A 17,182-nucleotide genomic window follows, 5' to 3' on the forward strand; every position below is an offset into this window, starting at 1 on the left:
AGAGAGAGAGAGAGAGAGAGAGAGAGAGAGAGAGAGAGAGAGAGAGAGAGAGAGAGAGAGAGTTATAGCTCATTTCCTTCCTAGAGGTGTGTATTTGGTTCTTCTCTTCTAGAGTAAACTTATCTCAAGTTTGTCTAGATTCAGACTTTAACAAAGAACCTGCTGATGGGCTTGTTTTTAATTTGGCTGATTTGCTTTATCAATTATTAACTACTACTCTTAACTCTGCTAATCTTATCTTCCAGATGCCCTTGGTGCTTCTTTGGTTGAGTGTTTGCTTCACTGCATTTGTTTCCTCTTTTTCTCTGGTGAACGTCACGATTTTGTCTCTGAGTATAGTAAACAGCTGTCACTCATCTTGCCCAATGGGTTTTACTATATCCTAGTCTCATAGAGTGATTTTCTAAATATTCTGTAATTACACTCTATCATTAACCCAATAATTATTTTAATGACATTTGAATCATAATGCTATCAGTTTGTTCATTTGTTTAATTCTTTGTGGTTAGAATGGCTGCCCATAAAATTTAAATGTTTTAGAATTTATATATACTTTTGTGAATATTCTTTGTAAATGTATATTAAATCGTTGTTCTGTGGGCATCCAAACAGAATGAATAATCTCTACAAGCAATGATAATGTCCTTTAGCATGGAGAAAAGATGGCGTGGTAGACACCTAGCACATTTCTCAATCTCTAGAACATTAAAACAAAAGGCACAGATATGGGCAGAAAAGGGTGGTATAGAAAGATGCTGAAGAGCAACTGGTAGACAAAGACCAGGTAAAACCCAGAATGGACTTACAATTTTTCTAAGAAACAATAAACTGTAACATAGGCCATTTAGCAACACTATAGGGAAGAGTTGAGAGCCTCTCAGTAGAGCTTTAAGCAAAATATCTCTGAAGGTACACTTTGCAAAAATACAGCACTCCAAACCAAAAACAAAAAACCAACCCAGTTTAATACAAGAGACCTGATATGTATGCATCAGTCAGATGCAAATGGGATGATTGGCATTATTTTCTGGTTTGTTCAGTGGTACTGGGGCAAAGAGCCATCCTAAAGAGCCTTATCATCGAACCACAAAAGCTCCTGCATTTTTATATATTCAAGTCTGCTTAAATGAGAAATGACCCCTAATAGGCTCAGACATTTAAATTCCTGGTCCTGTGTGGTGTCACGGTTTAGGTAGGTTCTGGGAATTTTAGTCAGTGGAACCGTGCTAGAGGAATGGGTCACTGAGGATGCATCGACTGTGGTTTGTAGTCTTGAGGACTTCCAGTTCACTCTTCCTGCTTCATGTTTGTTGTTGAAGATGTGCTCTCTCAGCTTCCTGCTCCAGCTGTATGCGTCCATGCCTCTTCCACCTTATGGACTCTCTCCCTGGAACCAGAAGCCAAAACAAATTTTTCCTACTTAAGTTGTCTTGGTCACGGGATTTTATCACAACCACAAAAGAAATTAGTACCATATAATAAAGATGACATATAAGAAACTGATTAGTGTTGTACTAAGTGAGGAGAAAACTGGAAACACTTCTAAAATTGGAAATGATATAAGGATGGTCATGATAGCCACTCTTACTCAGTTGTAGTTGAAATCTTGGCCAGAGCAGTAAGGAAAGAAAAACAATAAAATAGAGGGATGCTAAGCCCACACATTCCTGCTTTCTGATTCTGTGATTCTAGACATTATGAGCTCCACCATAAAACTCTAATATTTGAATAAAACTTTTCAGCCAATAATCAGAGCAAAAATAAATATACTAGAAGCAGTAGCTCCTTTTTGTTGCTACTTCAAAACTGTAATTTTGCTACTGCTATGAATCATGATGTAAATATGTTTGGAGACACAGGTTTGTCAAGAGCTTTGTAACCCACAAAGAACCACTGCCCTGGAAGATCAAAATACCTCCTTTATTCAACAAAATTAATATCATGAAAATGGCCACAACACTTAACAAGATACATGGTTTCATTACAACCCCTTAAAATCCAAATGACATGTAGGCTTGGAGAGATTGCTCAGAGGTTAAGATCATAAACTGCTCTTGGAAAGAACTTGAGTTGAGTTCCCAACACCCACTTTGAGCAGCTTATTACTACCTGGAACTCCAATTTCAGGGGATCTGACACTCTCTTTTGGTCTCCACAAGGACCTGAACATACATGTTGCCCATAAACTCATGCAGGTACTCACACATTAATAAAAATAAATAAATCTTCTTAAAGTCCCAATTATTTTTTTCAAGGAAATGGGGGGGGAACCTTAAAATTCATGTGCAAACACAAAAGACTCAAAATATTCAAAGAACTCCTCAACACAAAGAGCAGTGCTGTAGGTAGCCTTTAACAATGCTACAGAGCCACAGTGGGTAAAGCAGTATAGCAGGAATATAAAGCAGACATGTTGATTGTGGGACCCAGAATAGATCGGAGGACCCTGAAACAAGCCCACACAGTTACAGTTACCTTGTCAAAGGTGCTGAAAGCATACATCAGAAAAGAGATGGCTTCTTTTAACACACAGTGCTGGTAAAACTGGATATCCACATGCAAAAGAATGGAAGTAGAGCCTCACCTCTCCGAACCACCCCCCATTACAAAGGCAACTCAAACTGACCTTAAAGTAACTCCTGAAACTTTGCAGCTACTTCAAAAAATTGCAAAGCAAATACTTCAAGATCTAAGCATAGGCAAGGACTTTCTGAAAAGAACTCCAGGAGCTCAGGAAATCATTGCAAGAGCTGGCAAATAGGGTTATATCGATTTAAACAGCTTCTACCCAGCAAAGGAAATAACAGAGTGAAAGACTGCTAACATAATGGAAGAAAGTCTTTACCAGCTATTCATCTGATAGGCAATTAATATCCATAATGTATAAAGAACTCAAAAAAGCTAAGCACCAAAAGAGCCAGTAGTCATCAATAAAAAAGGGGGAAGGGACAAGTGAAATGATGAGAACTCTTCAAATGAAGGAAAAATGATTGATTGATACATGAAGAAAACATTTATATGTCAACCATCAGGGAAATGTGAAGCAAGGTTACACTGAAACCTGTGCATGGTGGAGTAGGTACACTTGTAATTTCAGCATTTAAAGGCGGAAGCCAGGAGAACTGGACAAGCTTGAGGCCAAACAAGGCCAATTAGTAAATTCCAGGCCATTTGGGGCTACAGAGTCACATTCTGTTCCTTTTGTCTTGTTTTATGTTTTTGTTTTTAAAAGCAACCAAACAGAATAAACAAACAAACAAACAAACAAACAAACAAACAAATAAATATTACATTGGTATTCTATTTCATTGCAGTTATAATATCCATCATAAAGAAAACCACAACAAATGTTTGCAAGCATACATGGAAAAAGGGAATCCTCATACAGTATTTGGTGGGAAAATAAGTTATCCAGTGGTCATGTAAATCAATATAGGGGTTCCTCAAAATAAATTAACACCAAACTGCTGCATGAGCCGCCTTTAATACTCCTGTTTATATACACGAAGGGATTCAAGTCTGCATGCAGTAGATAACACTTGAAATATAAACGTACTGCTGCACTGTTTACAATGGACAAGACCTGGGTCAGCCTGGACATTCATTTTCTCTGTTGTAGGGATAAAAGGATAAAAAAATGTAGTGTTTATTGATAACTAGAGTTTCAGTTAACCATAAAGAATGAAATTACTTTAGATGTAAGAAAATAGATGGAGGCATGAGAATCATCATCCTAAACAAAATAAGCCAAACTCAGAAAAATAAATATCAAAAGTTTTCTTTTATACGTTAAAACTTGAAAGCTGAAATGTCATGACAGTCAGAGGGGATTATTAGGGATGCGAGAAGGGATGAAGCAGGAGAGAGTAATGGAGAATGAACAAGATCAAAGTACATTGCATGTATATATAAAAATATTTTTGTAAAACTCATTGCTTTAGTAGATACAAAGTAGATACAGTTAGTAGATACAAATAGATACAAGATACTAATACAACAATGTCCATTAGTTTATTGATCATATTATTTGCATCATTGCTATCATTTTTACCAGTTATCACTACATGTCTAAACATATTTTGTAATCTATACTTTTCTAATCATGTGTTAAAAGTAATATTCACTGGCAATATCCAAACAATATAAAGATAATCCTAATGTCCTGCACCACTCCCTCACAAATTTTTGTCATCATAATATGAAATTGAAGATGCAAATTATTATGAAGCAGTCCAAAAATTATTCTTAGCTTCAAATTGTTATAATTGGTTGAATGGATTATTGAAATTTTTCATTCTCTCGTGTCTTTACTGCACTTGAACTCCTCACTTTTATTTGTTCCTGGTGGAGAAGTACTGTGTCATAGAATGTGTTGCTGTTGCTATGAGGGCTGTGTCTGTCTAGCATGCATGAATAGTTAAGATCCTTTACTGTCTAAAGAAATGAGTTCTGTTGCTCTCAATGGTGCACAGTCCCATTCAGTGCCGAATCCTCTTCTTCTGCGCCCTGTGGATGCTCGCCTCAAATGTAAACTGTAGAAAGTCTACATGACCCTAGGAATGAGATTTTCCCTTCTATAGATAACCCATTTTCTCCTTTCTCTTTATATCTTTTTATATATGACAGGGTTATCTTTCAAAATGAGCTATCACCAAGAAGACTGGAGTCTCTCTCCCTCTGAAGTGTCTTGAATTTGCTTGATCTTTCTAAAAGATGTAAGGCTTTCTTTCTTCCATACAGGGAACTGTTCATTAACTTTTAAAACATTCCTTCTATTTTTTTCTCTCCTCTTGTAAGTATAATTGGATTCTTGGCTAGATGATGACCTTTGTTGTCAGAAGATAGATTTGCATCAGGTTTTCTCAACTTCAGGAGTAGAAAAGCTCTCCTTGGTGTTAAAGATTGAAGGCCTAATAGGCATAAGAGCCACTCATGGACAGAACTCAGACTTCTCATATGTCATCATAGGCTAGGTGTGGGATGTGGCTCTGTGGCTATCCTCTCCCTTGCAGTGGAAAACACTGGTAGGAGACACGATGAGCTATGTACCAGAAGAATGTTCTTAGCAGGGAATACATAAGCCAAGCTGAATGCTAGACTGAGGACTGAATAAGAGAAAAATGGCATAAGGCAGTGGTTCTCAGCCTGTGGGTCATGACTCCTTTGGAAATCACATATCAGGTATCCTACATATAAGATATTTACATTATGATTTATAACACTAGCAGAATTTCAGTTATGAAGTAGCAACAAAATAATTTTATGGTCAGGGGTTACTACAGCTTGAGGGACTGTATTAAAGGGTGGCAGCATTAGAAGCTTGAGAACCACTGGTATGGGTGTGTGGCTAGAGTCAACAAGAGAATCACGATCCCTAGGTTCGTACCAATTATGTGAGCTAAGTAGAGAAGGGCCTCACCGCAAGGTAAATCCAAGAAGCATAGATACATACATGTGTCAGCGCAGATAACGAAACTCAACAAGAAAGCAGGCTCAGAGGAGACCAGCATGGGTGTCAAACCCAAATTCACCAGAATTTTCTATTGGACATTCAATTCCTAGGCTAGTGGGAGACTGTGAGAAAATGTAGGCTAGGCTAGGGAAGGGCAGCTCTTTCCTTTTGTAAACACCACCTAAGATGGAGCTGCCTTATTTTGCAGACAGAAAGATTTACCCTTTTTCAAAGTCCTCTACCAATGCACACAAGATTTGCACCCATGAACAGGTATCTCCATGGTGTGTATTTTTCTTACATGACACTGTGTCACAATTGTGTAGAATTTTTCATTGTTTAGGAGCAGGGTAATGTCCATTTGTAGGACTGTTCCATGCCCCATCAACTAAAAGTAAGAATGTAATGTGTGAGAGTAATTCTGTAAGGAACAAGAGTTCCCCAAGGCTGCTTCAAGAGGAGGGTCCTTTAGTGCAAGGCCAAGCAAGATCAGTCTTCTCACAGCCTTTCCTGGTATTCTTACTCTGGCTTACCAGTGTTGCCATCAAAAGAGGTAGAGCTCCACAGCCTGATGAACCAGCGTGTCAAAAGGAGGGCCAGGTAAAGCTGCACTGGCAAGAATCCATACCTTCACTTGGATGCTACAGCCTTGATGATACCTTGATGAAGGCTTTCCATAGCTTTGCACAATTTCTTTCTCTCATTTTCTCCAGCTGTATGATTGGCATTGTCTGTCACAGCTCATGCCCAAAGCTGATGCCCAATTTCTTCCCTCGTTTTGGTCCTTGGTTCAATTTTAAGGTGCAGTTTTTCTGACAATATGCCAGTGAGTCAATCTTCATCAGGTAGGCAAAGTTCTTTTCTCAATCTCTCTCTCTCTCTCTCTCTCTCTCTNAAGCAGGATTGGTGGTGGTTGGTTGTTCAGGGAGTATGGTAAGGTTTGTTAGCAGTCATGCTCAAAGAAGAAACAAATTAGAGTCAAGGATCTCTCTCTCTCTCTCTCTCTCTCTCTCTCTCTCTCTCTCTCTCTCTCTCTCCCCCTCTTCCCCATCTATTTATCTATTTTTCTTTCTCTCCTATCTAGCGGGAGGGTGTTGTTGTGTGTGTGTGTGTGGGGGGAGGGGGTTATAAAGGGTCGGTGAATAAAGGAACCCACAAAGTAGCAAAGATCAGCTCCATCCAACCACGCTCATGGTATCACATAAAGTTACATAATCACACTCAAACATCCTCAGAGTCACAGGTACCCAATACACATAGTATACAAACATACACACAGTCCCCCTCTGATTAACAGTCTTGGAAGCATAATTACTGGCTATCTGATATCCCACATACACAGGAGTTATACCGTTACACACAATAGGTCCAAACACATTGGGACACAATCACACACAATGCCACAAAGTTATTAATCACACATAATAAAGAAAACGTGCATACGTACACACACAGCTCTGCGCATGTTCACAGGTCATTGACACACCCACCAAAGAATCCTAAAAAATCACAGCCACGCACTCACTGCGTCCTAGGGTCACTTAAGGTCACACTTACACAGAGCCAAAGCCTCACTGCTGCTCACCCTGCTAGACCAGCTCCCACTGACCTGACATCTCAGATACTGACTGGTATTTCCCTTCAGACCCCAGGGCCGCAGCTTTGGACCCTTAACAAGGGCCTAGGCCGCTCGCCGTGCACTTTCTTGTCCCCGGACGACGAGGGTCCCGCAGGCAAAAGAAGGGGCTGCCTAGCACTCGCGGACGCTTCTGGGAAATGTAGTCCGCGATTGGAACTGGCGGGGAAGATGGCATCCATTCTCGGATTTCCCGCCAGAGCACCGCCTGAGGCAGGCCGAGGAGCTCCTTCCGCATTTTCAATTTTGTGCGTGAAATTCCTAGACATAGATACAAACTCGGACAGGAACTCTACAATACATAGAGCCCCTTCCATGATAGGGGGCCAATCTCAGAGAAGCACTGTATGTTTTTGGAGAAGGTTTGCACCGGAAGTTGTGTAGAGTCGCGTGTATTTCTGGGAAATGTAGTCTAGAAAAGGAACTGCGTGGCACTGGTCTCCTGGAACAAAGTTGTTGAAATGATTTCTGAGATACCACACCCTGAGTTTGGACATTTCTGGGCCTTATAACTCACTGTAGGAATTTTCAGGATGACGACAGATTCTCCGTTTTGCCCTTTTCTGTTGGCGAGACTCAGCATAGGATTTATATGATCCATTTAGGTGGCATATAAAAAAAAAGAATGAATATTAGTTATTAAAATCTAGCAGATTTAGGAAGAATTGTAAAGGAGTGGTTGTTCCCGAATAGGTATAGGGTTCTGTTATAACGTAGTGAAAAAAATTCTCTTCGAATTTTTATTTACTTTGAGTCTGGGTCTCACTCTAGGCGGACTTGCAAGTCACTATGCAGACTTGGTTTGCACTGAACTCACGTAGATCAGTCTGTCCCTGTCTCACAAATGCTTGGACCAAAGGCAAGCTTCATCACACACTGGGTACACTTTTTTTACTTTGGTGTTTATGGGACTCATTTCTATATAAATATTTCCTTTCTTAGCTGCACAATACAATATTCTATTTTATGAGTTATGTGTATGAGTTTGTATATCCAGTCACATGTTTGTGGTTGGTACAGTAATCTCTAGATTAGTTGATTTTAATAAAGGAAATAGAAGCGTTTGTTTACAATTCTTTTCTCTCTCTCTCTCTCTCTCTCTCTCTCTCTCTCTCTCTCTCTCTCTCTCTCTCTCTCTCTCTCTCGTGTGCCTTTGGCTGACTTGTTCCCATTTCTCTAAACTTAGGGGAATAGTGTAGCTTAGGGATAGCTTGTGACTTTTACAGACTAGACAGAAGGATCAAAAGGACTAGCCAGACTTAGCTACATGGTGAAACCCTGTTCCAAACCAAAGCAGACAGTGAATGCTTATTGTAACCACACAGAAACAGTGACAAATGGGCAGATCCTTCCCTAAAATGGCTCACAAATGACTGCCACTGTGATAGGGAAAGACATCTCAAAGACAAATTAGTAAGGATTATAAATAAAATTACGCTATTCTGAAATGTTTTCAAAATTCCCTTCATAGTTTCCTATTGCCCATATGATAGCTACTATGAGTTGAAATAAATTCAAAAGTATGTATTTATGGTTATGGGGATGAGATGTCCAAAATACACCTTAAATGGACTAAAACCAAGGTATTAGATTATTTCTGGAGGTTTCTGGAAAAAAATCCATTCCCTGTCTCTTCCACTTCTAGAATCTGCCAGAATTTACTGGCTCCTGGCCACATCAGCCCTGGCTTGTGGTCACCTTGCCTTCTCCTCTACTATGGCCAGAACACCCTCTGCCTCATATATAGGATGCTTGTGATTACTCAGAGCAGCTCAGAATAATATATCCTTGACATAATCACATCTTCGAAGTCCCTTCAAAATCCTTCCAAGGATTATATTGTGAATTTGTGGGAAGCAACATTCAGCCTACCACAGTCCACTCTCTGGCCCCAAAGACTCAAGCTATCCCTACATATATCCATTTCATTCTAACATCCCCCAAACTTTCAGCTCACTGCAGCCTCAAATCGAGATCCCAAATCACATCATCTCTGTAAGACGAGGGTGAGGACTCAGTATGAGCCATCTCAGGGAAAATTCTTCTCTCTTTATGGACCTGGAAAACAAATTATCTGCTCCAAAAACACAGTGGTGTGACTGGTGCCAAACAGCTGTTAAATGCTTTCTCATTTCAAAGGAGGAAAAACAAATGGAAGGGGACTAGGAGTCATCAGTCCCAAGAAGTTTCAAAATGCAATCAGAAAAACGGCAAGCAGTCTCCAAACCCTGAGATTCTGTTTCTGTTTAGTTAGATGCTCCCTTCCTACCCACATTCTGTGCTCTGTGTTAAGACTGATCTCCCAGACACTTCTTTGTCTAAAGAGTAGCATATCTTTCATCAGCATGCAGAATTCTATTTCATTTTGTCCATTTTAGTCTAAACTGGCTGTGACTCTATTGCTATGTTATCTCAAGAACATTGTTTCTCTCCAATGACTGTCCTGGACCAAAGGGTCCTCCAAGCCTCCTGTCTGGACACTCACCTCTCTAACCTCGACTGCTGCTGTGATGGCTGTGGGGACCCATGTGTGGTGTGTCTAATTTTCTCACTGTTATTAAAAGGTTGTCCAATCCCATCCTTGGCCTTTTCTAGAGAACATGGCTTCCTGCTGTCAACATCATAATTCTTTCCCTTTCTGCCCCTCAATGGAATAGGCTGAAATGTTTGAAGGCAAGGATTAGGTCTAATTCATTTGAGCATCACAAACACATTAAGTACGTACTCTAGCTTTCAGTGGGAGTTTAACATCTCAGTATAGGACAACTAAAAAAAGTCAATGTCTGTCTGTTTGGGGTCAGCTGTCTGTCAAAGCAGTCTCTGAGACAACTGATGTGTGGGATTTAATCTTAGTGTACTCCATGAGAAACTGCCATAGGATTTTGACAAGTCGAACAAGAAGCCCAGTAAACATGCAGCTTCGGGAGAAAGACATTCTCACCTCCTTGGCTCCAAGGCACCAAGATGTTTAAATTATATAACAAAGTTTGTCTCCATCCAAGCCTAGAATCTGTATTCCCCAAATTTATAGCATCCATCTTTGGCTATGGGCCACTCTAGGGTGATGACTCAGGTCCTCTCAGTTGTGTACATGGAGCATGTTGAGAGCATAATCCTTAGAAGCTTAGTAGTAAGGGTCTAGGAAGTTGTGGTAGTGAGCTGTTAGGATCCTGAGAACTGCTCAGGGCCTGGAGGCTGTGTGTATGGAATGACAAGGGGAATCTTGGAAAGCAACAGCACAAGTGCCATGTTACAGAGCTACACTATAGAATAGGTATGGTAGCTAAAAGTGTGGTACAATGACCACACATGCTCTTAGCAGAAATGCTCTTTTCTCCTACCTGAAACAGTGCTGTGACATGCTGCATTCTTGCTCTGGAGGATTCTGAAAGGCTAGAGATGTTCAGATATTGGAAGCTAAATCCTAAGCCCAATATGGAGTTCCACCAGTTCCTCAAGCCATGTTTTTCCAAGCCTTGACTGTCATCATGGCTTCGATCATTACCTACCAAGCACTAGCACCATTCTGACAGCCCAACTAAGTGTTCCGATAGAGGAGTGTGGCGACCAAGTATACTCCCACTAGACACTGTGATTGGCTCCTTGTGACCTGAGTAAACGCCATCCACTTAAGCAATTTGTCAGCTGGGGAGCTGATTCAGACAGGTCACCTTCTATAATGGTTCTGCTTCTATTTATAGACCAAGCTGATTAATGCTCGTGGTCAACGCTGATTCGGGTTGCCCTGCATGAATTCACAATGTCGCTGCAGCCTGCTGCTGATCCCTTTGGTGACAAGTGGCAAGCTCTTTCAAAACCTTCATTTTCTGCCCAGGGTGCCTGGAAGGAAGAGGCCAAACATGAGCTGTCATCTGGAGGCCAGAAGGGGTGGCCTAGCCCTGGCTTCTGGTGGCAGTGTCCTCTACCAACTCAGTGCCCTGTGTTGAACTCTAACCCCAGATCCACATGCTCACAGTGTTTTGAAGGTAGGGATTTTAGGAAGTGAATAAGATTGAGACAGATGAGAAGAAAAGATCATAAGTGGTCAGATACACACATAGCTCATGAAAAAACAGTTGCTGAAGGAGGAGCTGCAGTAAGGAATCAGGGATAGCAGGGGTGGAGAGAGAGGGGGAGAGGAGAACCCACTAAAATACACTTGGGTTGCAAATGTCATAGTAATAAATAAAGTATTATATCCTAATTTTAAAAATAAAAAAATATACAAAAAGAGCATGTCATGGTAGTGGGGTCTCAATCTAATGACAATAGTGGCCTTGTGCAAAGGTCCATACACCAGCTGTGCATAGTGGTTTATGCCTATAATTCAAGCACTTATAGGGTAGAGGCAGTAGGACAACCTGAGGTACTGCCTCTCCTCCTCCTTTGGACCCTGCCCTCCAAAATCAGACAAGACCCACAAAACTGCCTCTGGCTCATTGTGTCTGAATGGAGTAGATGGAAGGTGGAGTGAGTTTCATCATGCTACTTCCCGATACTAATATGTGCTGCCATGTCGAGCTAGTTTAAATCAATACTTAGTAATAATCCTTAGTGGATTGTCTGGACTAAGTCTGACTTTGTCCTGTGACCGCTTGGCCCCCAGAGAAGAAGAGCAGCAGTTATAAAGCAGCAAACACATGTGAAGACACCCCTCAGATGTGGGCCATAGCAGAACTGGACTTATGTTGACAGGATTAGAGATGAAATTCTAAATCTGTATTCCCAATTCTGACGATGTTTCAATGTATCTGCACAAGCAGATCCCCAGCCACCTGCATCCGAGGGACGGGGGCGTGGAAGAGAGGGAGAGGGAGAGGGAGAGGGAGAGGGAGAGGGAGAGGGAGAGGGAGAGGGAGAGGGAGAGGGAGAGGGAGGAGAACTTATGTGGGCAGGTATGAATGCACACGTGTGCTCATACACTCAGAGGCCAGAGGACAGCATCAGGTGTCATTCCTCCCAGCATGTCTGCCTTTTATTTCTTCTCTTCTCTGTCACTGTTCTAAACTCATCAAGTAGGTTCTAGGCTGGCATGCCAACAAGCTTCATGCTGGCTCTCCCTAAGATGGCGTTCTAGAGATGGAACACAGGCCCTTCCCTGTGCTTCAAGTTTCCTTTCCTGACTGAGCCTTCTCTCCAGCCCCTCTGTCAAGCAGCCTTTGACTCTACGACGTTTTGTTGACTTTAAATTCATACTCACATGATTAAAAGCAAACAAACAAATAAGGTCTCGCTTTGTGGGGTATCAGTCGTGACTGGCATGTTAGCAAATTTTACCAATGCTGGTTATGAGTCCAACTAAGGTCCCCCAAAGGAAAAGGCATAAAGTGGAGAGCAGGGGCAGAGACCCTCCTTGAGCATCTCCAATTTGTCCTAGCATAGTATGCAAATTTTCACACAAGCCCTGGGTCTAGGCACCCTCACCGTTGTGACCACCTTATTTCTAAGTTTTTCTACAACTCTGAGGCTTTTCTCCCAGTTCCTGAGTTTGTGTTCTTTATTTTGCATCCTGAATTCCCATGGCATCTGGCAGGACTCTTTTCTGCTTGGTTCTTCTATACCCCAGCCATGATACTACAAGCTTTGACCAGTTGCAGGGTCAACCCAGAAACTACTCCCCCCACTCCCAAATGTCACTTGTTCAGCCACCTTCTATCTGCAGCCAAAGTATGGATAAACACTGGATTAGGCCAGCCGCATCAGTGCCAAAAGAGGATGCAATTATGTTGGAGCCGACTGAGCAGGAGACTGTGAAGGCGTACCACTCAGTTCCTCAGACACAGCAGCTGAGTTCCATGTTAAGTTCCCTCCTGGATGTCATGTCCTCACATTGACACAAAGCTAGCTGGAACCTGTGCCCTCCTAGTAATTAAAGCTAATGAGTGTTTCCCCCATCTGGAGGGTAGCATGGGGGAATCTGCTTTTTGAGGCCACATTCTTTTGTTGACACTCACCCTCAGGCCAGGAGACATTGAATATATTCCCATGGGGTGAACCTACAAGATTGAGGGCAAGACAAGGTATGAGAGGGCCACAAAATGAATCTGCTGAGGTCTGACCCCTACAATGTACAGAGCTCCTGACACTTACTTGAGGTCACTTGTTCAGAACTTCAGTCAGATCTTATCAAACTAGAGGACTGAGCTGTGTCTAAACCCAGGAGCAAAAATTGACCATGTGGACACCATGCTGGCTGCAGGGCCGGAAACCTGGGGAGGGATGGTAGAATCCTGGGCTTCCCCAGGTGCCTCTGCAGCATCGCTCTGAGACCCCAAACAAGCCTGGACTTTTCCACATTCCAGTATTTCATCTATGGAATTCTCAAATAATTAATAAAAATAATATACTTTTTAAAAAACAGACTATGAAGATGTCCAGTGAGATGGATCACAAGAAGCTGAAGAGGGGGCAATAGGAAGGGGAGGAAAGAGATCATAAAGTCAGGCTGGGAAGGGGAAGGAAACAAAGGTAATAGAATCAATGTCCTTGAAATCACAATGAGGCGTCCCCACAGGGACCTGGGAGAGCAGCAGAGGAGTGGGGAAAGACCGATGAAACAAAGTCTGTATGAAAATGTCATAACGAAACCCACCTCTTTGTATGCAATTTTAAAAAACTAATTTGGAAAAAAAACAAAAACAAAAACAAAAACAAAAAAGGAAAGAAAATCCAGCATGTGCCAGAAAGTGTATGGAGGTGCTGTAAGGCATGCTTCCTTCCTGCTCAGCCATGGTCTCACTTGGAGTAGAAATCTCCAGAAACAGCCAGTCTTCTGTTCTTCTGTTCCAGCCACCTACAGCTCTGCTCTTTGAGAAGCCGTGCTGACTCACTGGCTCCAGCTGTGATGCTCAGCTGTCTGTCCATCTTGTCTCCTGGAACAGCTCAACCCAGGGTCTTCCTGAAGTGGTGATCACTCCAGCTGGCAGGTCAGTGGCCCAGGGATGGCTGAGGACAGAGGTGTAAGGGCAAATGAGGATGTTTAAGGTTGGGGTGTCTGGGTATTGACTTTCATTTACCAGCTTTGTAGCTTAAGCATCTATAATTACAAAATGAGTGTGTGTAGGGAACTGGACAGACTTCTCAGCTCCATGCTCTCTGCCCTGCAACTGACCTCACTAGGAACTAAGCTAGTCATCCTCACCTGCCCCACCCCTAGGCTTGTGTCAGCCCACCTATCTTATAACTAGCTGGTCCCAGGCCCAGAGGTTATGCTGGACTTTTATACACAGGCTCAATTTTACCTAATGCACAGGTCCCCATAAAACAGATGTTGTCTTCTGCACTCAGAGCATTGGGCCTGGAAGTCTGTAAGGCATTCCCAGGTGCTTGAGCGATGCTGCACAGACCAGTTAACTGCAGCAGAAACTGGACTGGGGTCTGCCTGACTGCTCCAACCTTGCCCCTTCTGTGCCTGCCATATTTGTCAAAGCAAACTGAGCCCTGGCACAAGCCATGGGGGAGTTCCTAGAAGAATGAGTTCCCCCTGCTTCCCACTGATGTACAACAGCAGCTTCTTTTCTGCCTGTTCCTACGTGCTGTTCAACCCTCAGTTTCTTTAGAAATCGGGTTCTACTAAATTCTTAAGAAATATTCACCCACCATTTTTAAAGTGTTTTGATCATGCTCTGCCACTGCCTTTGCTGAGTGGAGAATGTTGCCCTTGTGACAAAGGCTTTTGGAGTAGAGGCAGCTACAGGGCACTGGCCCCAAGCTGATCCCTCAGCCCACTCCACCTATGTCCTGTTGAGAGTCACTGTCACCCCACCACTATCACCCTAGGGTGTATCTTGCTAGAAACAAAGATTGCCTACATGTTATAGGGTTGCAACCATATGAATGCCCTGAGATGGGGTGGCCTCAGCTGTATGCTGCTGCCCTTGGTGGTAGCTTACATAGACAAGTGGCCCTGACTTCCTCACTGACTCTCTCTACAGGGATAGAAAATGGTACCAGTCAGGCCAGAGCTCTGGGATCCCACAGTCACTGCTGCAGGATGGAGGAACCTACTCCCGAGCCCGTCTATGTGGATGTGGACAAGGGGTTGACCTTGGCTTGCTTCGTTTTCCTTTGCCTCTTCCTCGTAGTCATGATCATCCGCTGTGCCAAAGTCATCATGGACCCCTACAGTGCCATCCCCACGTCCACCTGGGAGGAGCAGCACCTGGATGACTGAGGCACATGACAGGTCTCAGTGTCCTGGACACACCTCTGTACACCCTGGCCAACATCCTGCAAGCTCTTGGAGACTGGGAGTGGCTATAACCACCCAGAGATGGAGAAGGCTCACCTTTGCCTTACTGACTCTCACATAACCACCAGAGGGAAATGCCAGCATGCCTGAGCCAAGGCAGTCTGGGGAAGCCTTGGGGGAGAGGAATGCTAAGCCATGACTCAGGATTGTGGAGGTCACCCTGGGACTCCACTGGGAGACAGACAGCAGAGTGATGGTCCCCAGCCCAGGCTCAAGGGCACCTTTGAAATCTGGACCAAAACCAGATATTCTGGTCTGTAAACAGTGGTCAGGAGGAGACTGACCTTCAACTACACAGCACTGAGGGGTTGCTGAGAGCCCAGTACCCTCTACAGACTAGCACTGATGAGGCAGGAAAGATGGAGACTTCAGGGGGGCTTCTCCTGCAAATTCTCACAAGGCACACAGCTACTTCCAAACTTTTTTTTTTAAACTCAGATACAGAGGGAATATATTTTTCCTGTTAAAAATGAGATGTGCATTTTAGACACTAGGGAAAATATAGATAAATAGAAGGAAAGGGGGGTAAGTAGCACTTAAAATCCAACCTCCCAGAAGCCATCATTTTGATATATTTCTTCAAGTCTTTTTTACAGGAATTTTTTTAGTAATTCACACCATATGCATGATGCTGCATTGATCCGTATGATAGCTTAAATATCTTCTGCCTCACGAGATACCACGGCTGTTTTAGTGACTGAGAGTATACTGGCTAGGCCATGGCTGAATATAGTCGTTTTCTTTAATCTGGTTAACTTTCTACTATGTACTCACAAGAATCACTTCACCCACTAACCTTCAGAAGCTCTGCATCACAGGAGCTCCAGGAGAGAGCTGGGTTCTAGACCTGCTTCAGCTATTCAAAGGCTGTAAAAGTCACCTCACTTCTTGGTGCCTCCATTTCCTCATTGAAATATGGGAAGGAGAAGTCTGTCTGTCTGTCTGTCTGTGAAAGCAGCCATGTCACAAGTGGGAGCTGAGAATAGCTTGTCTCTTCTGTTGTCTTTCCTTCATCATCTTCTCCCACACACTGTCCCGTGTGTGTGTGTGTGTGTGTGTGTGTGTGTGTGTCTATGACCTTGCTGCAAGGCTTCTAGGTCACAGCCCACAACCTTTCACAACCTGCTTCAACTCCTGTGTCCTTATTATATGACCCCTAAATAAATCAGCACCTGTGAGCTCCAATTTTGTCATCTATAAAATGGGGGTGTAACATCTACCTCACAAGGTTGTCATGGAGATAAAATGGGAGGACATAAGCAAACCCTCCTTGCCTTCTAAGAGCCAGAGCTCCCAGCCAGTGCCACATTCACAAGTGGCCAGCAGACATTCGCAGGGACACCAAGACACCAGGATACCAGACACCAAGGCACATGGGCTCATGTCATCATCACTATTGCTATTTATTTTCACATATATGAGGGGTACCTATTGTGTCCTTCCAGGGTAGGACCTGCTGCCTGTCAAAGGAGACCTGTGCTGTGGCCCTTGGGCCTTCTGCACCACCCACACTCAAGCCCTAGGTCCCCATGCACATTAGGCTACCTGGGAAATGACTTTCCAAAGCACTATCACACACACAACATGACCCCTGAATGTGGACACTCTTATCAAGGTGGTTTTCCAGGGTATGGTGTGTGTGTGTGTATGTGTGTGTCTGTCTGTCGGTCTCTGTATCTCTGTCTTTCTCTCTCTCTTTCTCTGTCTCTTTGCCTCTGTCTCTGTCTCTCTGTCTCTGTCTCTATCTCTGTCTCTCTCTGTCTGTCTGTCTGTCTGTCTGTCTGTCTGTCTGTCTCTCTCTCTCTCTCTCTCTCTCTCTCTCTCTCTCTCTCTCTCACACACA

The 17,182-nt window shown here is 43.1% G+C and overlaps 1 protein-coding gene across 1 annotated transcript in view; it reads left to right on the top strand.

Annotated features, from left to right (window-relative positions):
- Positions 1-17,029, top strand: part of Ctxnd1 (cortexin domain containing 1) — a 46,866-nt gene extending 29,837 nt beyond the window's left edge. Inside the window, exons 2-3 of the mRNA XM_029479219.1 lie at positions 13,878-14,014; positions 15,023-17,029. Of these exons, the coding sequence (XP_029335079.1) occupies positions 15,082-15,261 (180 nt within the window). The 5' untranslated portion in view covers positions 13,878-14,014; positions 15,023-15,081 and the 3' untranslated portion in view covers positions 15,262-17,029. The remainder of the gene's footprint in view (positions 1-13,877; positions 14,015-15,022) is intronic.
- Positions 17,030-17,182: the final 153 nt, after the last annotated feature.

The sequence above is a fragment of the Mus caroli genome, chromosome 7 (assembly GCF_900094665.2).
Source record: "Mus caroli chromosome 7, CAROLI_EIJ_v1.1, whole genome shotgun sequence".
Classification (NCBI taxonomy): domain Eukaryota; kingdom Metazoa; phylum Chordata; class Mammalia; order Rodentia; family Muridae; genus Mus; species Mus caroli.